Genomic DNA, 26,735 nt, shown 5'->3' with positions numbered 1-26,735 from the left:
AGATGATATCTTCCAATAGAAGCCTGTTTCATCTACACTGAAAATCTGTTGTTTAGCCACCTTCATTAATGATCTCAGCTAGATCTTCCGGAGAGTTACTCCAGCTTCTACATCAGCACCTTCTGTTTCACCCTGCACTTTTATGTCATGGAGGTTCCTTAAACCTCATGAACCAACCTCTGCTAGCTTCAAACGTTTCTTCTGTAGCTTCCTCACCTCTCTCAGCCTTCACAGAATTGAAGAGAATTAAGGTCTTGCCTTGGATTAGGCTTTGGCTCAAGGAAATGCTGTGGCTGGTGTGCTCTTCTACCCAGACCACTCAAACTTTCCCCATGTCAGCAATAAGGCTCTTTCTCTTTTTTATTATCCATGTACTCACAGGAGTAGTACTATTAATGCCCTTCAAGAACTTTTCCTTTGCATTCACAACTTGACTAACTCTTTGGAGCGAGACACCTAGCTTTTGGCCTATCTTGGCTTTCTAGCTTCCCAACTGGGCTTAATCATTTCTGGCTTTTGATTTAAAGCAAGAGATGTGCAACCTTTTCTTTCACTTGAGCACTTAGAGTCCATTGCAGGGTTATTAACTGACCTAAATTCAGTATTGTTGTGTCTCAGGGAATAGGGAGACCCAAGGAGAGGGAAAGAGATGAAGAACAGTCAGTGGAGAAGTCAGAACACATACATTTATCAGTTAAGATCTCCATCTCATGTGGGCGCAATCCGTGGCACCCCAAAACAATTCCAATGGGCGCAATCCATGGCACCCCCAAACAATTACAGTAGTAACATCAAATATCGCGGATCATGGATCACCACAGCAAATTTAATATTAATGAAGACGTTTGAAATATTATAAGAATTACCAAAATGTAATACAGAGACACAAAGTAAGCAAATGCTGTTGGAAAAATGGCGCCAATAGACTTGCTCCATGCAGGGTTGCCACACTTATCACAACGAATTTTACCTCAGCTCTATTAAAGAATATCAAGAACTGTGTCTGTTCTGAAATGGTAGTGAAAATATTAAGCCCTGGCACCATTAAAAAAATTTTTAGTATCAGATTATTCCTCAATTCTCTATAAGTAGTAAAGAAACAAACAGTAACAATTCCTAATTCTTTTTTCTAACACACTGCAGAGAAAAGAAGTCCCATGCTGTGGAACTGCACCAAACCTTACCCGCCCATGCTGACAGCAAAGATGGCCTAGCTTATAAACAGATAGAGTGGTCTTCGAAGACCCAGGAGGGCCATTTTAGCCCTGTTTCCCTTGCCACACTGTCAGGCCTAAAATTCCAAGACCAGAGACTGATTGGCTTAACATTAAAATAAAAATCTCCCTGAGAGGGGTGAAACATTTGAGGTCTTCTGCCATTTATAACTAGTGCAATTGAGTTTATCAGCTGCTCCCCAAAGATGTGGACTCAGGAACCTTCAAGAGAGTGCTTTTGCTCCCTCTGTCTGGATATCCTGAGAAATTTCACTTGGGGGTTCTCTTGCCTCCCTGGGCACTTCCAGGAAGCTGAGTCTAGGCCCTCGTACTCTGTGCACCCACCTCTCTCTTCCCATCAAGCACTGAGGCTGGGGAAGAAATGGGAGGCTGTATGTTTAGTATAGGGTAAAATCTTTTCTGCAATTATTTCTGACCTGGACAAGTTGTCTTTTTCACAATGCACTTCATAATCTATTCATTAAGTTATAGGAACAAAATGAATTTTTGTTCTCTTGTCATCTATATCCCTTCCCTGAAGCAATGAGCACAAAACAAAAATCCATGATAACATTCTCTCCAATATCATAATTCACCCATAACATGACTACCATGAACTCCAGTCCTCCATCCAGCCTGCATTCTCAAACAAGGATAGGTTAATTATGGTAACTTCCTAGGAGGAGTGGAGGAATGACATGGAAGGAGGAGCAAGGCTGAACGGGAAGATGGTAGGCAACCCCAGATGAGAAAGCAGGAAGGAAGGTAGACTTCCACCAACAAATCTGGAAATTTCTGCAATCACCATTATAGTCCTGGAAGTCCTAGCCAGGCACAGGACTCATGATGGCCCCCACTGATATGTCAGCTGTAGTGAGCCAATATTATCAGGATGGTACTCACAGACCCATGGAATTCTTGGTCAGCTAACCAGGCACTCTCACCCCAGGCATTTCACTGCTCATGAAATAACCCAACCCCATGGTTTATTACTAATGTTTTTTAGATCATGCTCTTCCTATTCTTTGTGGTAGATATCCACTGTAGATATTACTCATCATGCTTAACTGGAGAAAAGAGAAAGGAAAGATATAGGAATAAAATACATATATGCCTTTATCTCAAATAATTTCCTACTACAGAGGACATAGGAGGACAGGTAGCATTAGGTCACCGAGATTTCACACTGGACACCTTGGACTATGGTTGTGGCAGTGTCCAGGAGACAGAACCTGAGGTTGGTTGGATACAGTTTATGAGAAGCAGGAAGGGTCAAAGAGAACCCCCAGGTTGCTGATTTGTGCATCTGGGCAGATGGTGGTGTCATTTAGTAAAACAGGGAGCACAGGAAAAGAGGGGGTTTCAGCTGGGAGAATGATGTATTGAGCTTTGGACCATTGGTTTTGAGATGCCTGTGGGACATCTTAGCAGATTTTGAGGACACAGCTGCGAATCAGAAGCAGCAGCAGCCACCAGCTGTGCCAGGAGTGGCAAAAACGGCCATTCTTTGTTCTCCGCAGCCAGGGGGAGGCCTGTTCAAGATGGGCCGGCTGATTGGTAATTAAGTACAGCAGAGTGGAGGCATACATCTCCATTTGAGCGGCTGCAGGCCATTAACACACTGTGCAATTCTCTTTACTTAACACTGCACTCAAACAAATAGTACATCTGGAAAGTTAATGCCCATTCCAGAGCCATTAGCGTCTGCAAATCAAAACTTGTCTTTCAGTAACATGCAGAGTGAAACAAAATGGTGTTCAAAGGGGCTAAGTGATTATTCCATGCTACGTGATGCTATTCATGAAACTCATAAGGTGTCTGCTTGTCATTGTTCATTAACCAACCCTCTTTGCTCACTCCATAATCCTAAACCCAGGGTGAGGTTGTGCCAGCATCACCTTTCAGGGGAAATCACAGAGGCAATTTAGCATGATGCTGATTAATAAACTCATAGCAATATAGTGTCTATCACATCATCAACAGCAATTGCCCCCATGTGACACATTGCCTGACAAAAAGGATCTCCTTTTTCCAGAAACTAAAACCCAATGTCAGCTGGAAAATATTTTTGTCCCCTTGATAAGACAGGGATACCCGTATTTCTGTGTTGCAAACCAAACCTAAGCTAATTTGCTCAATCAACAAATTGTCAGATTAGAAGTAAGTCAGGCTATCACTCTACAAACTTGTATCGTCATGCATGATGCAGTAGAAATCTCAAACTAAATGTTGCCCTATATACAAATTTATTAGTAATCAGGAATGAAACCTGGTTACCCTAAGAGTAGTCCCTGCTCTCTGTCCTAGGCAATATAGTCCAACAGAAACCTTGCAAAAAGAGTTCCCTCTGAGGCAGATGCATTGATGTTCTGACAGCAGAATCAGCAAACCTTCTAGGTGGCATGGTCCTTCACTAAGCAGGGAATGCAGGACCACATGGAGTTCTAGACCTTGGGTCCTAACACCAAATATGTGTTGTTGTTGGGCCTGCTACTCGTGATGGTTTATTTATCCAAGGGCCCATAAAATCTAACCACATATTTTTTAAACTATTAATTTTACCAAGGAAATTATTCCTAACATCTCTTATGCTAATTAACAAGCCCTGTGGTGTAGACTTAGATGTATGTATGTATGTATGTATGTATGTATGTATGTATATATGTATGTATTTTTTAATATGAAATTTATTGTCAAATTGTTTCCATACAACACCCAGTGCTCATCCCAGCAGGTGCTCTCCTCAATGCCCATCACCCACTTTCCCCTCCTCCCCACCCCCCATCAACCCTCAGTTTATTTTCAGTATTTAAGAGTCTCTTATGGTTTGCCTCCTTCCCTCTCTGTAACTAGATGCCTATATTTAAAACACTAGTGCTAGCCTCCTTAGAATGTGGATTCCCAGGTAGAGGGCTCCAAGTACTAATTAAGCAATCTTGCCTAAAAGGTATATTCTTGATTAAAGCCTCTCCAAATGTTAGCTTAAGGCCCTAGGATTTAATGTTAACTTATACCCATATATATCACACACTGAGATATTTTAGAGTAAAAATCACACAGAGACAGTATGACATTCGGGTTTTTATTTTTGTCCTTGCTCTGATGTTAAAAATAAAACCAAAATTCATAGCATGGGCTATGTTCCAATATCTTTTACCATATAACAAACTATCTCAAAATGTAGTAGCATCTAATGTACAGTGTGGTGATTATGGTTAATAATACCATATTACATACTTGAAAGTTGCCAAGGGAGTAGATCTTAAGTGTTCTCACCACAAGAAAAGGAATGGTAATTATGCGGTGTGATAGATGTGTTAGCTAACAGCTCTGGTGGTAATCATTTAGCAGCACATAAGTGTACCAAATCAACAGGCTGTACGCCTTAGACCTACACCATATTATATGTCAATTATATCTCAGGAAATTATATCTCAAGGGGAAAAAAAAAACCTTAATGGAGTAAAACAACACTAATTACCATTTATTTTGTTCACAAATCTACAATTTTGTCATGGCTAATTGGGAGTAACTTCACTCTGTTCCACAGTATCTGGGGCCTCAGCTGAAGGACTTGGGAGAACAGCATGAGGAGTCAGGGCTGGAATCACAGGAGGGCTTTCTGGCTCACCTATCTGGTACCTGGACTGGGAAGATTTGGACACAGGCTCAGCTGGCACTGTCGATGTGAGCATCTGTAAGTGGCCTCTCCACTTATAGATGTTTTGGGCTTCTCACAAAAAGGTGGCTGGGTTCCCAGAGGGTGCTCCCCAGAGCGAGTGTCACAAGAGAACCAGAGCATGGCCTTCGCAGGTCTCAGTGCAGAAATCACACAGCCTCACTTCCATGATGTTCTATGGTAACAAACCACCCCAGACTCAAGGGAGTGGAATTAGACCCTGCCTCTAGAAGGGCAGTGGTTGATTGCTGCACAAGACTGTGGGGGATGGGAGGTGTTGGTGTGGTCAACCATTCGAAAAAACAATCTGCTAAAGGCTAGGACTAAAAATGAATAATACATGGCCACTGGTCCTTTATCCTAAAAAAAAAAACCTCATAACTTAATTGTGGAAACAGACAAATAAACTAATAATTCTAATATAAGACGGTGATAGATCAGGAATCAGCAAACTGTGACTTGCCTCCTGTTTTGTAAATAAACTTACTGGAACATAACCATGCTTATTCATTTACATAGGGTCTCTGGCTGCTTTCATGCTACAATGGCGGAGCTGAGCAGTTACAACAGAGGACATATGGCCCACAAAGCCTAAAATATATACTTTCTGGTCCATTAGAGAAAAATCTTGCTAACCCCTGCAGTAGATTCTAGTAAAAAAAAAAAGCTTTGGCAGTGTTGAGGAAGGGAAAATTAAATTTTTATAGGAATTTCAAAGATGTAAAAAAGGTAAAATTTGGGCTAAATTTTATTCAATGATTTATCCCTATTTGCCTTGTCTGGGAACAGATTTAGGGAAGTTTAGAAGGATGTGGAAAGAATAACTAAGGGTTCATCCACTAGTGGTGCTGGGGAAGGGACATTCCAGGCAAAAGGAGCGACATGTATATAACATGTCTAAGGAAACGAAAGGGTGGTATATATTCAGAGAACTATAAAGAATTCAGTGTACTGGGCCATGTAGTGGACACTCCAGGGCCAGCAAGGAACGAGAAGTCATATGAGACCAAGAAATATGAAATCTGAAGCATGGAGCCTGAAAACTCTCAGGAGAACAGTGATGAAGACTGGATCCAGGCAGAGCAAGTAAGAATGCAGAAACAGGGTTGTGTCATCATTCCCTCACTTACTCAGCCGTCTCTTCATTTGTGACCTCATCAGAGATGTCTTCTCTAATCAGTGCATCTAAAATGGCAAATCCCTTCTATTACTCTGTGTTCCCTTACCTTGCTTTATTTTTTTCCCTAGCAATTACTACCAGCTACCATTATGTATTTATTTCTCTATGGCCTATTTCCCCCATTAGATATAAGTTCCAGGAGGATGGACTTTATCTGTTTTGTTTGTTGCCATTACCCCAGTGCCCAGCACTTGTATGATAGACTCATCTGTTGAATGAATGAGTGAATGAATGAACAGGGAAATGTCAAAGAGCAGAGTGTCCATAATTCAGGAACACCCTGGATGTGGGAGGTAGGAAGGGGAAAGCATGAGGGTCGTTCCAAGATTCCTAGTTCAGGGGCTCCTGGGTGGCTCAGTCAGCTGAGCATCTACCTCTTGATTTTGGCTCAGGTCATGATCCCAATGTCGTGGGATTGAGCCACATGTGGGGCTCTGTGCTAAGAGTGGAGCATGCTTAAGATTCTCTCTCTCTCCCTCTGCCCCTCTCCCCTTCCTTTTCTCTCTCTCTCTCTCTCTCTCTCTCTCTCTCTCTCTCTCTCACACACACACACACACACACACACGCACACACACACAATTTTAAACAAGATTTCTGGTTTAGTTAGATGGGTAGATGTTGATGTCATCAGGTAAGGAAGTAGAGCAGGTGTGGTGGAGACTGAGGCATTGGGTAAGGAGACTGCAAGTTTGGTGTTTAGACTTTTGAGTTCAAGGTGCCTCATAAAACCTTTCAGAGTAGCTATTCAGTAGGGATCTAGGAATATGGATATTAAAGGAACTGAGTTTGAAGATTTGAGATCACCTCAGTTTAAATGACAGGTGATACCATGGCAGGATATGAGATTTTGAATAGAAAAACAAAAGGCATAAAGGAAGAAGAGAGCTGGTGACTGTATCTGGGAAGAGAAAACATCCTTTAAGAGGCTGGCACAGAAAAGGGAACCAAGGAGACTTAGGGAACAGTCAGAGAAGAACAAAACCAGAGAAGAGCTAGTGCTAGGTGAGCCAAGAGAGCACATTTTCAAGAGAGACCAACCAATTCAGATGCAGCAGAAGGTTTGTGATAGAAGGACTGGTGAGGCATTCCCAAGGAGATCTAGAATGTTCCCATGTGACTCTCACTGTTGAGCATTGTTTATCTCTTAGAGAATTTGCTGTAACTCTTATGACTTGATTCTTTTTAAAAGATTTTTTCTGGGATCCCTGGGTGGCTCAGTTGGTTGAGCATCTGACTTCAACTCAGAGTCATGAGTTCGAGCACTGCATCAGGCTCTGTGCTGATAGCTCACAGCCTGGATCCTGCTTCAGATTCTGTGTGTGTGTCTCTCTCTCTGCCCCTCCCCTGTTCACTCTCTGTCCCTCTCTCTCAAAAATAAATAAACCTTTAAATTTTTTTTTAAAAAAAGATTTTTTTCTGCCAGCTTCAGAGAAATAAGATTCATAAATCTAAAGACCAAAATGCTACTTCTGCAGCTGACAGCCTATGTTGTCTCTGTGACTAGGCAAATCCATGGTAAAGAGAATGTTAATCCAAATGATGTTAATAATACGACAACTGCAAGTACGTGGGCTAATCATTAGGGTGTCCACTCAATGACTAATGAACTCCCTGTCTTGGGTAATTAATGAAAACAATATGGAGTCATCGTTTTGAGTATGAATCACAGCCACGAATAGATTTGCTTCAGTCGTTAATTGAAGTAAACAAGGCATTTCAAGGGAGCCAGCACTGAACTCTTGGCTAAAGGTGGTAAATTTTTCTCTGAATCTCAGCCTATGTTTTTATTCCCTCTCTTTTGTTCTCTCAATATCCACTCTCACCTCGATATGACATCTATTCTCTTCACCCGCTGAAACTATTCTCTCCACGTCATGACCAAACACTACCTGATGGAATCCAATGATCTGTCCAGCATCTTTATCTGCTGTTTCTTACCTGGTTGGTCATTAGTCACCTTCACCCTCTCTGGGAAGGCTCTTTTCCTTTGGTTTCTCTGATATCAGGTTCTCCTATTTCTCTGTGTATTTCCTCTTATTTCTTTGAATGGCTGGATTTCCTTCTTCCGCCCCTAAACCATAGTCGTCTCCTAAAATCCAGTTGTCATTCTTCCAGCTTTCTACTACACTCATCCTTGTCTCTTCCACTTCTCTGCCCTCCTACTGTGTTCTAGCTGGTCTTATAGTTTATATTTCCTGTGCATGTCATCGTTATATGTTGATATATATATCAACAGGTGTAGTTATATACAGAATATTACCTACAATGTATTGGTAAGGATGCTGCCTATTTAAGTCAGTGGCCAGTTTAGATCACCTTTTTATATTAAAGTGAAAGATGATATTCTGGCTTATTATATACACAAAGCATTTTGAGATAGAATATCTGATAATATCCTCATCTAAGGATGAGATTGGGCAGAATTTAATTCAGACTGGGGACTAGACTAGTTCAATTGAGAAAACACTAACTCAGAGGGAAAATTCTATTAAAATCAAATAACTTTAGGGCACAATCTAGGTGCTAATTTACATATATTAGAAAGGCAATTGTATGAAGCCAGTTAAAGCTGCTTCTACAACAGAATTCACTACAGAGGTTAAAAGTTCATTACTGCACACATTTTCTTTAAGAAGAATTTAATTCATTAAATACTACATAAGTTTATTTTGTTACGTATTTAAAGTTTATCTTTTGTCTGTACCCTTTAAGACTCTAAACTTTTTAAAGTAAGTCTTTTCAAATCTCATGTGTAAATTATACATTTATAGCATCACCAAACCCTCAGTCATTCCTATCAGACACTAGTTTATCCTGGCAAATCCTCGAGCCAAAGTAAAACATATAATTGTTTAAAGAAATAGAAGGAAGGGTGAAGTCAGTCAATCCAAGTTTAAAATACAATAAGCCCCAAATACAATAAGTGATGTTCAAGATGTTAGCCCTTCAAATGAGATCTTTTTCTAGCTTTCCCATTTCTGTCAAAAGTAACATTATTCCCCTCGTGCACAGGCTCCACATCTTAGGGATTCCTTTGCCTCTGCCCACTCCTTTCTTACTTATCTCCAGCTTGTCTGCAACTATTACTCATTCTTCTTATCTCAGGGCTACTATGTGGTCTAGGCCATGAGTCTTTCAACAAAGGGAGTGAAATGCCTTCTCAACGGTCCTCCTGATCCCAACCCCTCACTAGTTTGGTTATTTCTTGTCAGGTAACTCTTTCATATGATTCCATGACAGCCCAAGTTTAAGAGAGCTCAGAGAATTGTTTTAAATAATTTTGAGATGGACTTTTTAAATCATCTGAGACACAACTTTTATGCCTTTATATATGTGCAAGTAAATATACATCAACGTTGTGTTCTTTTGATCAGTTATATATAATTGGAGATAAAATTTGTTTCCATTTTTGCCTGCATCTTTGTGACATCTGGATTTTTAATTTCTGAACACTTCTATTATTGTATTGAAAATTCAATCTTGGGGCGCCTGGGTGGTGCAGTCGGTTAAGCGTCCGACTTCAGCCAGGTCAGGATCTCGCGGTCCGTGAGTTCGAGCCCCGCGTCAGGCTCTGGGCTGATGGCTCGGAGCCTGGAGCCTGTTTCCGATTCTGTGTCTCCCTCTCTCTCTGCCCCTTCCCCGTTCATGCTCTGTCTCTCTCTGTCCCAAAAAAAAAATAAATAAACGTTGAAAAAAAAATTAAGAAAATTCAATCTTAAGTTGAAGGTGGAAAGCAGGTGATATCAGCCACAGAATGGACTGTTCGATATACTTCTAGTAATAGAGGCATGAAGATAATTGTCTGGAGAGGTGGAAAAGTAAAAAATATAAGTAGACTCTAGAAGGAGTTAGATACATTTGAGAATTAGGGATCAGTAATGAGTTATCAACACATATTCAGAATTTTATCCACTCTCACCTCATATTATTATGAGGATATTATAGGATATTATCATATGCAGCATAACAAAAGATGCCATAAAAGTTTGCTCTCATGAACTACTGATTGTTTCCTGGACAGTGTGTTTCAAAGTCTCTCTACTGCCTGTCATATAAAAACCAAACTAAGAATCTGGGCTTCAGTTTCTTCAATTATGAAATGGCCATGCTGGTCTTGAAGAGTGGTCTTCAAAATTTTAAGCAGCCCAAATCATAAACCAGATTAAAGTAGAGCCATCAGATGAAAGCATCCACAGGAACCAGATTCTACCACTTCTTCCATGCCCAGAACCCCTGCCCAGTAGCCTCCACAGATAAATAATTGACCTGGAAGGTCTCTAAGTTTCTTCCTTGTTGCTAGGATTCACTCCTGAACTTAGATTTCAACGTCTTCCATCAAATGGTCTTGCCTTCCTTTACCAGACTCAGATTTCCCTATTCCCCCTCAGGGTTCAGGATACAAGTCCAAATGGCCATGGACAAGATAGAAATTGAGGCAATCCAGAAACCCATCCCTCATCTAAAGGGCTTACATCCAGACTTGCCAGATCTTTCCATTTGTCCAAAGAATCTAGAAATCTGGCTCTTTTAAAATCTAGAGATTTTGGGGGTGCCTGGGTAGCTCAGTCAGTTGGGCATCTGACTTTGGCCCAGGTCATGATCTCACAGTTTGTGATTTTAAGCCCCACATCGGGCTCTGTGCTGGCAGCTCAGAGCCTGGAGCCTGCTTCAAATTCTGTGTCTCTGTCTCTCTCTGCCCCCCACCTTCTCAAGAATAAATAGACATTAAGAAAATAAAAAAGTAAAATCTAGAGTTTCTTTTTAATGTTGGTAACTATGATGGTTAGTTTATGTGTCAATTTGCTAGGCTGTGGTGCCCTGTTGTTTAGTCAAACACTAGTCTAGGTATTGCTGTGAAGGTATTTTGTAGTCAACAATCTATTGACTTTAAGCAAAAGAGAATACCCTTGATAATATGAAAGGGACTCATTCAATCAGTTGAAGACCTTACGAGCAAAAAACTGAAGTTTCCTGGAGAAGAAAGAGTAAGGAATTCTGTCTCAAAAATGTAACATGGCAATTTTACCTGAATTTCCAGTCAGCCAGCCTGCCACACAGATTTTGGGCTTGTCTCACACACACACACACACACACACACACACACACACACACACACACTCTTGGTTCTGGTTTTGTGAAGAACCCTGACAGCCAACTCAAACTTTTGTGAAACTGAGGCAAAACAAAAGACATGCATGAACCCAGACTATATTTGCAATTCACCAGTATGTGACCCAGTGCCCTACAATCCAGCCCATCTTCTTGGGAGCCCTTGTTTTACCCACTCCTGGTCATGGTTACCACCATGTCCTTTCCCCACCAAGAAAGCCTTTCCCATTTTATATTCCCAGCCAAATCCAGTGTTGCCCAAAGGCACTAGGCTCAAGGCTCTTCTCTTTCAGGAAGCTTCCATGATGATCTCTGTGAATTAGTTTTAATTCCATCTACATTTAATGTTCATAGATAGAATGTGCTATGCAATGCCATATTTATGATTTTTTAAATTGTTCTCAAAACATTATTCACCTTGTCTCTCAAATACTAATAAAGATCTCATCTTTAAAGATTGTCTGCCATTATTCACCAACTTGTACCAAAACCAAATTGCTCTAGAAATTAGGAGACATGATGAGTTCCAGTCTCAGATCTGTCCCAAGTTAAGGGCATTACCTTGGAAATGTCTCCAAGCATCTCTGTAAAACAGGATAAAGCGAATTAATGGCTAACATTTACCTACTGCTCACCATGATCCAAGTACTATGATCTTCACATACTTTCATTCATTTAATCTTTAAAATTTTATGAGGTAGGTACTATTGTGTAGGTTAAACTAAGACATAGAAATATAAAGTAAGTTGCCCAGGGCCAGCTTACAGGCAATGGAACCAGGATTTGGATCCAAGCAGCCTGATTTCTCAGCCCACATTCCCAACCACTACACTAAGGAGACTCAAAATACGTATTGCATAATTCCCAGCAGCTCTAAAATTCTATGATTTTACTTCTTTTTTTTAAGTGTTTATTTATTTTTGAGAGAGAGAGTGTGTGTGTGAGCAGGGGAGGTACAGAGAGGAGGCGGGGGACAGAGGATCCAAAGCAGGCTCCGCATTGACAGAAGAGAGACTGATGTGGGCCTCAAACTGATTAACTGTAAGACCATGACCCGAGCTGAAGTTGGATGCTCAACCAACTGAGCTATCCAGGCACCCCTCTATGATTTTACTTCTAAAATCACCTTCACTCAGTATGTCTTTATTATAAGACACAGGACTCACTAAATGTTTGTTAAAATGAGTCAACTACTTTTCAGTTAATTTCAGTTTCATTACCCTGATGGTGGGTCAGTTGATGTGAGTGTGGTGGACTAGGTTTGACTGAGCTCACAAGTCACTAGTGATAGGTTCTGTTCACAAGGACTGACTTAGCCATCAAATGCCCTGTCTCTACTTCATCCTATTCTTAGACTTACAAGTCCCATTAGGTTCAATTATACTGACTATTATTTATTTCCTGCAAAGTAAGATGAACAAATATCTCCAGAATTAGTTTGTAAAGCTAGACTTTAACTGAAGAAAATGAAAACACTAATTCAAAAAGATACATACACTTCTATGTTCATTGCAGCATTATTGACAATAGACAAGATATGGAAACAACCTAAGTGTCCACCAATAGATAAATGGACAAAGAAGATGTGGTATATTGGCACATTACTCAGCCATAAAAAAAGGATGAGATCTTGCCATTTGCAATAATATGGATGGACCTATAGGGTGTAATGCTAAGGGAAATAAGTCAGACAAAGACAAATACAATATGATTTCACTCATATGTGCAATTTAAGAAACAAAGCAAACAAAGAAACAAAAAAGAGACCAAAAAACAGACTTTTAAATACAGAGAACAAACTGGTGGTTGCCAGAGGGGATGTGGGTGAGCAGTTGGGTGAAACAGATAAGGGAGATTAAGAGTATACTTATGCTGAGCATTGAGTAATATATATAATTACTGAATCATTATATTGTACACCCGAAACTAATATAACATTGCTTGTTAGTTATACTTCAATTTTTAAAAATAAATAAAAAAATTTAAATCCTTAATCAGCAAAAACAAACAAACAAACAAACAAACAAACAATATGTCACATACTACAAATGACTGATCATATGGTTGAGGTCAAAATAGGCAGTTCTAGCTGGTGGTAAAACCACAGAACAAGAGGTGACTGTTTGCCAACAGGAGCAGAAACAATGACCTTGTAAGGTAGAAGTCAACCTAGTTATAGCAGATGCTGTCAATAACCCACTGGTATCCACTTGGCCCACCCCCAAAGTCTTCAGGAAATGCTTCTCACAATACCAACATCTTTCAGCCTCAGGTACCTGTGTCTCTCTGCCAAAGGGCATGCTCAGCCCAAGCATAACACAGTCCAGAAGTGCCAAAGGATTTATGTGGCCAGGAGCAACCCCCAACCAATGAGGGATAAATAATCAATTTCTTCCCCTATCAGTAGGATGTTTCCAGGGCATGTTTCCTATTTTCTGGTAGGGGGAGCATTCCAAGTGACTGAGCCCTTGTGCCCAGAGGGGTCATGAAAACATCCATTTTTTTCAAGTTTATTTATTTATTTTTGAGAGGGAGAAAGAGAGAGGGAGAGAGAGAGAGAGAGAGAGCAGAGGGAGGGGCAGAGAGAGAGGAGAGAGGGAATCCCAAGCAGGCTCTGCACCATCAGTGTGAGCCTGACACAGGGCTCAGTCTCACAAACCATGAGATCCATGAGATCATGACCTGAGCCAAAATCAAGAGTCAGCCACTTAACCGACTGCACCACCAAGGTGCCCCGAAATAGCCTTTACTGACATTTCCCCACTCTCTGTCTCTCCATCCAATTCTATCACTATGCTTATGGGGATCATTTCCCAAACAAACTTCTGGCACCCAAATCCTGGTCTCAGTCTGGAGGCTTTTGTTCAAATCAACATGGTATCACACCCCCCCATAGCAGCCATATAATAGTGCTTTGAGTTTGCCATTTGGGAAATCCACCAAAATGTGCAAGGCAATGCTTTGTAAGATTGTGTAAGTACACATGTATACACATGCACACAGAGAAGAAGCAAAATAATGTGGGTCAACATTTCCCAAAATATATTCCAGGGGATAGTATTTTAATAAATTTTGCTTAAAAAATCATGTAATGTCGAATAAATTTTGCACTGGGTTGCTTAAAGGGTAGAGGAGTATATTGTCCATACCATGATTCTGTTGTGCAAAGACAAAAATGTATCTATTTGCTATAACTGACTTCTCTTGTTCTTGAGCCTCTGCTGTCAGTAACAGGGAAGAATTAAACTTGCCAATTAAAAGTCCTCCAGTCATGTCAATTTCAAAAAAAAAAAGTCTCTTGGGTAAATATTTAGTTAACTCAAAGTTCAAACTTTCTATCAGAAGTTTCTTCCCTTCAAAGGATCTCACCAGCTCATGTCCCAAGGTGGTTCAGGGGCATGGAGGCAAGTGCACATTTCCTCATGGCCAAGAAAGTATGGGGAGGGCATGCTGCCCTGTGTTCTGCCCTCTGGAGGGTCCCCTATGGCCACGGCTGAAGTGGACACAGCTGTCCAGCAGACCCAACTGGAGAGATTGTGAAAAATGCAGATTCCCAGGTCCTTTCTCTGGATGTTTTGATTCGGGGAGAATGGAATAAAACCAGGAGCCTATACATTTAACAAGTTTTCCAGAGTGTTCTGATGTAGCCAGAGCAATGTCGGCATTTGGGAAACACTAGGGTAGCCTGTTCTGTTGCCTACCAAGTTTTGAGCTTCCCGCCATACTGTAAGATGGGGACTCACAACTTATTGTCTCATACTGAGGCATATGATTTAGCACTGTCATCATCTTTACTCATCACGAGGCATACTGGGGCAGAGGATATAAGGTTTCCAAGTAAATGTTGGCACTGGTGGTAACTATACTGATACTGTAGTTTACATACAGTAATCAGAATTTTTAAAGCAGAACTGAGGAAATAAAAGGAGAAAAAGATCCTCTGATATTAATTCCTGTTATTTCAATACCAATAAGGAGAGAGTTCTAAGAAAAGCCACACAAAATCCCTGAGAGGAAAGAGGAACAGCTGTATAAAGAAAGACCAAAAAATTACATTATCATTTACTTAATAAAATCTACATCTAAAACTCTGAAAATTATATCTCATTTAAAGACTGCCAGGAAAAGAGATTAGATGTTATTTTTTCTTTAATTTTGTACTTTAAAAAGAGATAAAATGTTATTTCTGTGGTATTTTTATAAGAAGGACATTTATAGCATCACTTTTGAAGTATATTTAAGTTGAATGTTGTAACTTAATGAATACATAGGATTGGTTTATACCACTTAAAGTTGATAACAACAAAATCTTCCACCCAAAGCAGCTTTACATTTCAAACTCCCTAGAATGAAATTTAACCTTTTAAAATATGTTCCAGAATATTATGTCAGCTTGTTTTTTCAGAGGGGAACCTTCACCTGGTGTAGCAGTCAGAACATGTTTGGTTGGATTTTAGTTACAAGCAACTATGAGATTTCAGTAGCTTGACACACCCGTGGTACATTTCTTCCTTCCTTCCTTCCTTCCTTCCTTCCTTCCTTCCTTCCTTCCTTCCTTCCTTCCTTTCTTTTTTAAGTTTATTTATTTATTTTGAGAGAGAAAGAGCACATAAGTGTATGCAGGAGGGGCGGAGAGAGAGGGACAGAGAGAGGATCTCAAGCAGGCTCCACACTGTCAGCACAGAGCCTGATGTGGGGCTTGAAACAAACCCTGAGATCATGACCTGAGCCAAGACCAATTGGCAGACGCATAGCCAACTGAGCCACCCAGGCACCACCCCCCAACAGTACATTTCTTGCCCATATAAACGCTCAACATGAGTGAATTGGGGAGCATTGCTGATCCCAGCCTTTCAGGGGCCAGGTTGCCAACGTTGCATCTCAACATGTGTACATGTGCTTCCAAGTTCTCCACAGCAGAGAGAAGGAAACACCACAATTTGTGACATACTTGTGCTCACATTTCATTGGTCAAGCAAACCAGTGATCATCGTAACTTCAAAGGGGATGGGAGAATATTGTCTTACCACTTGTCCCCTAGGAGAACTAGAAAATTTGTCATCAGCTCTACTGACTATCATTTCTGCTTTGCTTCTTACCTCCCCTGGACGTTGGCATCAGATAACAGCCCACACTGTCTATCCCTCTGTTTGGGACTCATACTATCAATCCAACAAACTTATATTATCAATCCAACAACAACAACAGAATATTTCACTCTTTTACATCCCTAGTGTATCACATTAGGGTAAAGCCAGAGTATGTATGTAAGTTTTTTTAAAAAAAATAGTTGGTAGCCCCGCTGTGGCAGACATGACTAGTGATTCACCAAAGACAGATGGCCTTCCCCATCATTTCCCCTGGGTAGAGTCACTGCTGAGTTGCAACTAGGCAACAGAGGCTATAGTTCTCAGACCCTTGCAATAGGTGACTGAGTTCTGGCTGATGAAATGCAGATGGAAATGTCATTTTCCACTTTCAGGCCCAGCCCATAAGTCTCCTGTGCCATATGCCACTCTTACCTTTTGGCTGGATGTTGATGCCTACGGCAAACTAGAAAACGACACGTTGAAGATGCCAGAGCCTCTGTCAACCTGGTCTCCAAATGACTACATGACCCAGACCTTCCATCAATCCCCTACCTTGCTGATGATACATATAAACGTTTTACTAAAAATCGTTTTATTTTTAAAGTTTATAAAAATAAATGTGGATTATGATAGAGAAACTTTAATTCTGATGGGGCGGGATAATACTTGACAGAATACTCTAGAAGTGTGAATTTTAAAAAATGTTTTGGTTGGCCTTGATGATGACAAGATCAACTAATGTAATTCCTTGGCTATTTACCAATCTCTCTCCATTCTCTGACGTGTATTTTCTGGATCACTGCACCACCTGATTAGAAGAGAATTCTCCAGTAAGTGCAGAAAGAACTGCATTATTCTAGAGGGTCTGGAGAAGGCAACAGGGAAGACTGCCAGGTTCTGGTTTTGTAAAGGCCTCTACTTATCGCTGACCACTCAACATAGGCGATATAATCACATCATCAACGGCTGCCTAACGCTTATGGGCCACATTCTAGGTGTCTCACTACAGAAATAATTCATAACACGTGAACTTAGATATTTGATACTACTTAAATTTATCATGCTCATCAAAGCCCTGTCACCTCCACTATGTTGCGGCAAACCTAACCGCTATGTTTTGTTTTCACTGGCGCACAAAGATAGACTGCAGTCTCCCGCCAGCCACCCTTGGTGGCGACGTGGGTCACGTAACAGAGTTCTGACCAATGAAATGACGGCACAAGAAATGGGAGCAGTTCTCAGACCCAGTGGAGGCCTCATAGCCCAAAGGGAGGGCAGAACCACTAGCTGCAGGGGGCTGGTCCCTGAATGAATGCTTAGACAGCGCCCTACCCACCCAACCAGCTTGGGACTCTGAGGAGAGAAAGCAATAAACCCGCCGAGATTTTGTTATGCGATTAGCACGGTTAGCGTACCCTAATGAATACATTAAGACTGTTGCATTTGCCTCAGAGAACCGCGTGAAAGGTTAAAACTAAAGGGAATGGTATGTAAAGTATACATCGGTAAAGCTGTTAATTTAAAAAGCAAGTCCAGGGGTCCCTAGAGATGCATTCCAATCTCGCTCCCTACTCCCACCCCTACTCTAGTTTCATCCTTCCTGCTTGTTTCACAGCTTCTACAGAATGCTGCTTGCTGGGGTGGGGGCTGGGGGGTGCTGTCGGGAATGCCATGACTTGGCCCCGCAGACCACCCTCTCTTGGCCTCTTGGTGCATTCCAGGCTACTTAAGGAAATGTCAGCCTTCTGAACTTTGACCGCCTATACCGTGCCCTCTGCCAGAATGCTCTCCCCCCTCACCTCTACCTGCCCAGTGCTACCTGTTCTCCCTGCCACTCTTACTGAGACCTTCCTTCTGGAAGGCTCAGGCGGGACAGACAGCATCCCGCTCTGGAACTCCTACAACCCTTCCTCTGGACAGCTCTGAGGGTTCATCTATGTCCCCCACTGTGTGATGACAATAGGTGGACATCTCTGCCTTGCTAGAAGTTGCAAGCTGGCTGCAGACAGGGACTCCCGTCTGCCAGCACACAGATGATATTCAATAATAAATGTTGGGTGAATGCATGCCCTGTGAGAGGCAGACATGATGGGCCAGCACTGGCCTCCACCTGGAACACCAAGATTCACATGGAGGCAAGGAGTCTGCCAAGAAAGTGGAGAAAAAAGAAGAGAAATCCAGTTAATTAAGAAAGCATGAGAAGTAGCTCGAATTTTAGACACTTTTTAAGTAAAAATAACTTTAGGTAAATACTACTTTTGAACTATATTGATATATAACACACAGAAAAGTGACCGTCGAGAACATGGTTTGATGAATATTCAACAAACTAGTCAGCACGTCATCAAGAAACAGAATGTTATCGGCCATCCAGAAGCCCTCCCCGTCAAGTCAGTAAATACTATTTTAAAAGAAAAGGAAGGAAGAGAGAGGGAGGCGTGCCCAGGCATCCACTTAAAAAGAAAAAGAGAAACCCTGAGACAGTCAGCAGGTGGGAGGAGGGGCAGGGTAACTCACGCCCTCATTGAGCCACACCCATCGAGGCTTTTCGAGACCCATAGAAAATTCTCCTGGGATTAAACGGACGCACAAAATGGGTAACTGTAGAGCAAGAGGGCCGAGCTTTGGAGGCGAAGAACATTCCTCCTAGGCACCCACACGGCGCGATGCCGTCCGGTTCGCCCACCCTGGGCGCCCGGCAGGGATCGCAGCGCTGGGCCCCGGGTAGCCGGGCAGGTGGCGCCGCGCGGAGAGGTCCCGTCCGCCTCCTGGGCAACGCAGGGCGGTGTCCTCGCTGCGTCCCCAGCCAGGAAAGGGCCCGGCTTGGGGGTCAGCGCCCTCGCCCCACTTCCCATTCGCAGTCCGCATTCCTGCGCCCTTTTTCTGAACCTGGAGAGGCAGGGCATCCCCCGGGCTGCCTTCCAACGGAATGTGCCTCCGCCAGACCCCAAGCCGAGAACTCAAGAGCTTTAGAAGGAACAAAGTCCCATATCAAGGCCAGAGAAGCAGCTTCCAGTAAAATGTCACTTCAGGCCACAGGACCATTGCTCTGAGAGCTGGCTCCACTCAAGCCGGTCTATTAAGTCTCTGCTAGGCCCTTGAAAAGGAAAAATCTTAGGAAGGAAGGAACCATCTTTAGTTTGGAAGCTTCACTCCTTACTGCAGTTTTGACTCTGTCAGGATTGGTTTGTGTGGAAGAGGTAGAAAGAGACAGGCATGTGATTGGGTAACAGGTGTGTAGGTAGCTAGATAAAAATTCTAGACAGTCTGCAAGTAATTCTGCAGGTAGGGTCCCAGGGATGGGTCTGAGCATCCATTATATGGGAGGATTTCTTGCTCACAAGGATGTGTGGTACAGGCAGTTTGGGGGGGGGTCTTATATTTCAAGTTCTTTTTATTAGGAGAACAACAAAGAGAACTAATAAGCCGGATCAGGCAGAGGGACGATAAAGGGGATGTTTCTAAAGCATTATGGTTCCTTATAATGTTAAACTGGACTTCATCACCACTCCACACGCTGCACACCATCTTCCTCCCAAATTTCCTGTTCCGAGGTTTCCAGAAGAGGCCATTGTAGGGTGTTGGGTTAGGTGGTTAGATGGGAGGGAGGGGATGCCTGGGTCTTGGTTGATCTGGGAGGCTCCAGGAGTATCACCCGATATTCCTGTTGCTAACTGTAAATGCAAGGGAATCCACTGATTTTGAAAAAAGAACTATTCCATACAAACCATCCATTCTATAAATATTTATCAAGGCCCTTGCTTATATGTGCCAAGCACTGTGTTGGGCCCTGGGGAATCTGGTGAAGAGCAGAGCAGTCACTGTCCCCAAGAACTCACAGTCTGGTGGAGGAGGCAGCCTAGTAAAACAGCTATCCTCTCCTGGGAGAAGCACTATGACAGCTGCCGCTGCCCAGCTGTGGGACCTGGGGCAAGGCACTTAACTTCTCTGTGCATTATTTTCATGATCTGTGAATGAGGATAATAGTAGTGCCCCTCCTTGGGATGTTGTGAGGATTAAGTGAATTATACACTATTCACTAATTAAAGTGCTGGGGGGGGGGGGCGGGTCGCCTGGGTGGCTCAGTCTGTTGAGCATCCGACTTAGGCTCAGGTCATGATCTCACTGTTTGTGTGTTTGAGCCCCACATCAGGCTCTGTGCTGACAGCTCAGAGCCTGGAGCCTGCTTCAGATTCTGTGTCTCCCTCTCTCGCTGTCCCTGCCCTGCTCATGCTCTCTCTCTCTCTCTCTCTCGCTCTCTCTCTCTCTCTCTCTCTCTCTCAAAAATGAAGAAACATTAAAAAAAATTAAAGTGCTTGGGACAGTTTAAGTCACATAGAAAGTGCTATGGAAAGGTTTGTTCTTGGTGGTGGTGACAGTATTGTTATTCTTGGGGTGGTTACTGAGAGAGAGAAAAGCTTCCCTCACCATGTGCTCTCCTAAAACCAGAAAGCCTTCCCTAAGGAGGTTAGGCAAATGGAGTATTAAAAAAGAGGAGTTGGTCAAATGGCTCAGGGGACGAGGGAATGGGGGAAGGAGAGGGGAGGAAAGCCTAAGCAGAGGAGACTGAGCAGAGGGAGCAGCATGGGGAGGCACAGAGGCGGGGAGACAGCACCGCAAATGCGAGAGCAGAAAGCAGTTTAATTCAAATGGAGAGGTGATTTGGAAGATAAGCCATCCTGTTAAAGTTAGACCACAAGGAGTAGATCACAAAGGATCATGCTTAGCATTATGCTAAGGAGTTGGGATTGTTAAAAATTAATTTACAAAAAAAATCTTCTCTAGAAATTTGCGTGGTCCTTCCTAAGCTGTATCAGCAAAAAAGCGCCCTCGATGGCCAATTTCTGATAATAAGAATGGAAAATGTGTGGAATGTCCCACAGGCACATGGCTCTGCCTGTAGGGTAGATGTTGACTGTGATGATTTCCCATAGCTTCTTTTCTCTAAACCTGGAGTGGCTCCCCTCTACCCACATGGCATGATAATACCCTACCTCCCTAATGGCAGTCAAGGTTCTGACAAACTCTCCTGGTGTCCTCCCCAGCGACCCTTTGTCTTTACTGTCAGAGCCCTGACATTCTGTTTGGGTAGCCACAGTTCTCTGCCATCCAGGAACTCAGCAGAGAAAATCCTGATTAGTTTAATCCACTCGTGTAATTCTATCCCCTTTCTTAGTGATTGGCTGAGGGACAGGTAAGCATTTGCCATAATTCCGACCAGAGATAAGAGAGAACCTGGGAGGCTTCTGGGAACGTTCTCTCTCTGAAATAGAAACACACAAGCGGCATGCCTCTTCTTCCTCTGTGTGTCGTGTTGGTTGAGTGATACCAAGAATTGTATGTCCTCGGGGCGCCTGGGTGGCACAATCGGTTAAGCGTCCGACTTCAGCCAGGTCACGATCTCGCGGTCCGTGAGTTCGAGCCCCGCGTTAGGCTCTGGGCTGATGGCTCAGAGCCTGGAGACTGTTTCCGATTCTGTGTCTCCCTCTCTCTCTGCCCCTCCCCCGTTCATGCTCTGTCTCTCTCTGTCCCAAAAGTAAATAAACGTTGAAAAAAAAAATTAAAAAAAAAAAAGAATTGTATGTCCTCTAGAACATCCAACACAATGTCTTGCATAGTATAGTTAGATAAGTTTACGTTCCGTTGAAACATGAAGGTTTACAACAACTTCCTCTGAGATAATTAGGGTGGTTGCTTTCCCTTTGGTAGATTAGAGAGCCGAGAGAGATGAATTAGCATATATTAGGCCCAGAGAATAAGCAGAAATAAACCTAGGTCTCACGATTGCTAGTGTTTCTACAATACCAGGATACTTCTCTTTCAGCTTACCAGATACGGACCAAAAGCTTCACAAAGGTTGGTATTTGTGCCCAGACAACAAATCAAGGTATGAAAGTAAATTGTTAGACTAAAATGATTTTTTGCATTTTTGTTCACATTGTATAAGCCCTCTGAGGCTGAACTAAAACATATGAAAAGATGGATTCCAGTGCTTTTCGAAGCCAAGAGATACCCACAGGTCTGCATCAGATAGCTGCCCCACCTAGGAGCAATAACCCAAACCGAGCTTCTCAAACAGTGTGCCCCAAAAGCGTTGGGGGAGGGAGGGATTATCTCATCCTTTGAGGAGCCTTTTTGCTTGACCTCAGTGTCAGTCTGTTGGAGCTAATGTAACAAAGAACTATAGACTGGGTGGCTTATAAACCACCAAAAAGTATTTCTCACTATTCTGAAGGCTAGAAGTCCAAGATCAGTGTACCCCCATGGTCAGGTTCTAGTGAAGGCCCCCTTCCAGGTTGCCATATTCTCACTGTATCCTCACATGGCAGAAACAGGGCAAGAGAGCTCTCTGGGATTCCTTTTACAAAGGCACAAATCCCCCAAAGGCCCCACCTAATACCACTACATTGGGGGGTAGGATTTCAGTATTTGAATTTGCAGGGGGACACAAACATTCAGCCCATTGCACCCAGTGTGCCATACAAATGTTGTTACTATTGACATGTGCCAAGACATGAAATGAATTTGGAAGGCACATGCCAGTCTTCCCATGTCTTTCCCGTATCTCCATATTTCCCACGACTGTTTTCAATAACCCTCTATTTCAGCAAAATGATCTGTTCACTGTCCCCCAAATACTTTCAGGCTTGGGAAATTTCCCTTATGATTCCTCTTACCTTAAATCCTAGGCATCCCTCTGCATGTTGCACTGTTTTTTTTTTTAAGTCCCACCCAAAGTGACCTCCTCCATCAAAATATTATATTTTATAATGAACATTACATAATCTGTTTATTGACTATTGACAGATATTACTGTGTTCTTCTTTTTTCATCTGTTCTATCTTATTCCTGTGATGGTCAGAGTGATATAGAAGGTCAACCTGTTTGATTTTTTTTTCCCAGTCAAAATGCAATGTATGTCTACCATATGTAAAACACGTGCTAGATGCATGGAGATTCACAAAAGGGGAGAAAAAAGAAGAAAAAAGAAACATATCAATAAAGCAGGTGAATGATGAAGCCTACAAGTCTCCTAACCTAAAAAATCTGGGGACAAAAGAGGCCCCAACAAGAGGACTCCTCTGCAAGGAGGAAGTATCCACTGAAAGGGTGATATTGGCCATGACTTCTGTCTTGGAACGCTTATGACATATAGTCAAATTTTAGTGGCTATATTAGGATTTGGGGAAGGGCAGTGTATTTTTAATCTCAAACCACCAATAAAGCCTGAACCATTTGCAAGTTTAGTCATAGAACAGAAAATATTTGCATAATTGGACTTAGCTGAGTAGTTCCTTCAGCAGCAAGGAGACCCAAGAGTCAGCTGGAATAATTAGTGTGTGCATATGGGAAGTGGTTGAGGAGGTGGGTAATCGGGTTGGGATTTGGCCCCCTGGGTGTGACTGAGTCAGGGTGAGGAAGGTATCTGTTGCATGGTCTAGGGAACAAGGCTGGCCAAGCTTGTGGTCAATCTGTGGTCAGCCCACCTACCCCCATAACAGCTTGGCAAACTCCTTTAGCATGGCTCTTTGGTCCCTCATTCAGAATCAACAAAGAGGGCCGGCTCTTAGGCTTCTAAATCTGCCAGCCTCCCAAGGGAGTATTCCTAAGTAGGAATATACTTTGGAAAGCTGATAAGCTCCCTCCAAATATTTGGGAGGCAGTCTTTGAATTAAATGGTTTTCCTGCTTGATGTCAACTATTATAGGTACTCTTTGACTATGTGTAGAAACTGTTTGCAGAAAGCTAAGACCCCAAGGGGTCTGTGTGAAAGGAGACAGATTGGATCAACAATAATTTATTCTGATGTCAAAGGAACTCGGAGAACCTCTCAATTATATACCTCCAAGAAAGCACCATCCTACTGGCTGTTCCTGGGACTCAGCTGGAGTCCATGAGAACACAGACTAGAGGATGAACTCAAGTATAGGAAACCCTGGGAGAGAGGAGACAGAACACTGGTTCAGGATCTGAGTGGGCTTGGGGGTTCTAGAGGAAATTGAGGTCACCTGAAAATACAGAGCTGCTCTAAAAATGATTTAAGATGATTTTTTCTTTTCTTTTTCTTTTTTGAGTTTTTTTTTTTTAATGTTCGTTTATTTTGAGAGGCAGGGAGAGGGGACAGAGGATCTGATGCAGACTCTGTGCTGACTGCAGGGAGCCCAACATGGGCTGAAACTCACAAACCATGAAATAATGAGCTGAGCTGAAGTCAAACACTTAACCTACTAGACCACACAGGTGCCCCTAGTATGGCTTTTCTATGTATTCCGTACTCCCATGGGACTCAGGAGCCCTCTCTTAGTGACTGTCTATCTGATGGGATGACAGTGCTCAGCTCCCCAATTTTCCCATGACACCAAGAAACCTTTTTATTTTGTCTGCAGCCAATCATGGCTCATGGTAAGTCTCCCTCTACAACACACATGGACACATGCATGCACACGCGCACACACACAACAGTGATATTTTGGACCCTGAATGCTCTGAAAATATACAGAAATGTCTCACCAAGGTAAGGAGGCAAGCTCCCAGACCTTGTCTTTGAAAATATTCAGCTTGTGTAACTCAGGCCCCTGGATCACTAGGTTTCTCTCCCCCATTCCTCAGTTACAGCATATGAACAAGAGTTCATTTGAGTTCCTGCAAAGAAAATTTAAGTGAGCTTTGCAGGACTAATGAGTTTAATTTAACTCTTAAAAATCTGCCTACCAGGCTGTTTCTCTAATATTGTGGCTGTTAGGCCTTTTCTTCTAAGAACTATCTAGAAAGAGTATTTATGTCTCGTGTGTTTATGTCTTGTGAATGTGTATTTTAATTTGTTTCAGTCTCTCCTATTTAAAAAAAATTAGTTCAAAGAATAGAATATATATATATGTGTGTGTGAGTGTGTGTGTATATATATATATATATATATATATATATATATATATATATGGTAAACATTTTTCACTCCTGTGTTTCACTCTGTGCTATAACAGGAAATGCATTTCTGACACTTTTAAAATGAGCAATCACACGTATAATCAACTTGGTTAAAACTTCCTTCCTGGTAACTGCAACACTTCCTCTGCATCTGGATACGAAGGGAGACCCAGAAAAGCGGAAGAGTTTAGAGGCACACTGGGTAGATTCGAATTTGTTTTGTTTTCAAAAATTAAACAAATGATCCTTCAGCATCATCACCTCCGCTGCTTTATCAGGTATTACTTCCTTCTATTTTTTTTGCCCTTTGTTGGGTCTGACTCGGAATAGTGACACTTCCGTCTGGGGTAGAATATTTTTATCTGGAACGGTTGTCGGTTCTTGAGATGATACTACCACTGAATGCCTCCGTTTCATTGTCTGGCCAGACCTATACGTGTGGATATCCATAAGGTTCCGGCCATAGCTTTGCAGGTGCATCTGTCCTTTTTGTTTGTTTGTTTTTGTTTGGGAGGAAGAGGGAGGGCACAGGAGCTTGTGCCAGCCGGGTTTTACGTTCTCACGAGTGCATGCTTAGCGATTATTGTGCTTAACAGTGTTTCTGATGTCTTCTCATAAGAGGAGAAAGCTTCATAGCCTCAGCCATGAAGGAAAGCAGTGAGTATTTAGCCAGCCTTTTTTTCCTCTGTGTCTTGTATCTTGTAAGACTGTTTGGTAGCACTCAGGCAGAAGTTATTGCTGTGTATTTGTATTTTGCCTCAATATGGAACTATTTTGTTTCAGTTTGTTGTCAATATAAATATATCTTGTGGTTCTCTTCTTTGGTTGTTATTCTACAATGTAGCAACAGACCAAACAGTGAATTAAAAGCTACAAGAGATAGCCCTCTGGAACAGTTGCTTTCTGTATTTGCTGAAGATAACTTCATAATATTTTAAGAGAGGGACTATTGACTTTATAAGTCAGCTTAAAAGTCAAGATTTGAAACTTGTCTTTCTTATCTTTGAATCAAACTCTCCTTTTTGGTATATATCAAATGGTCCACTATGAAGGAAATAAGCAGTTATGAGTCTCACTAACATTAGTCATTTAAGAGAGTAAATGACAATTTTGGAAACAATTTTTGTTTCAGTATTTGATTCTTATGTGGAACATATCTTACAACCTAGGGATACTAGATATTAAAATCATAACACCTTGTTTGTATTTCAATTTTAATATTTTTAATATTTCAATCATTATTTGAAGTGTTTCCTATTGCATTCTGTCACACTTATACTGAAATGCTTTGTGTGGAGTAGGTACTTACTAAAGACTTGAGGAAAGTGAATTGATGAGAATCAGTTTGTGAATTCTCATTATAGAGATGAAAATAGGAGAGCAAAAAGGAAGTTAAGTGATCGATTGGGGTCCAAATAACAGGTCACTGGAGTCCAGAAATCCACCCTCCCATCTGGTGGCTTCTCCACTATCTAACGCAGGGGCAGATGGAATGAATTGGTACAAAGTTAAAAATATCTGATTGTTCATGCTAGAAG

The 26,735-nt window shown here is 42.0% G+C and overlaps 1 protein-coding gene and 1 long non-coding RNA gene across 4 annotated transcripts in view; one reads left to right on the top strand and one right to left on the bottom strand.

Moving 5' to 3' along the window:
* LOC105260372 overlaps positions 1 to 26,735 on the bottom strand; it is a 197,466-nt gene that overhangs the window by 44,249 nt on the left and 126,482 nt on the right. The gene's annotated exons all lie outside the window — the stretch shown is intronic.
* PIK3CG (phosphatidylinositol-4,5-bisphosphate 3-kinase catalytic subunit gamma) overlaps positions 25,329 to 26,735 on the top strand; it is a 33,340-nt gene continuing 31,933 nt past the window's right edge. The window contains exon 1 of one of the 3 annotated variants that reach the window (XM_045052256.1): positions 25,329 to 25,475. Coding sequence is in view for 1 of the 3 variants with exons in the window: in XM_019825344.3 (XP_019680903.2) it covers positions 25,600 to 25,671 (72 nt within the window). In the remaining 2 variants the exon portion in view is untranslated. Of the gene's footprint in view, positions 25,476 to 25,507; positions 25,855 to 26,735 lie in introns of those variants that run through there. The other 2 variants (XM_019825344.3, XM_045052257.1) reach the window with 2 other exon arrangements.

Source organism: Felis catus, chromosome A2 (genome assembly GCF_018350175.1).
Source record: "Felis catus isolate Fca126 chromosome A2, F.catus_Fca126_mat1.0, whole genome shotgun sequence".
NCBI classification, from domain to species: Eukaryota; Metazoa; Chordata; class Mammalia; order Carnivora; family Felidae; genus Felis; species Felis catus.
The sequence above is the reverse complement of the archived record's forward strand: the minus strand, read 5'-3'. Positions and strand labels throughout refer to the sequence as shown.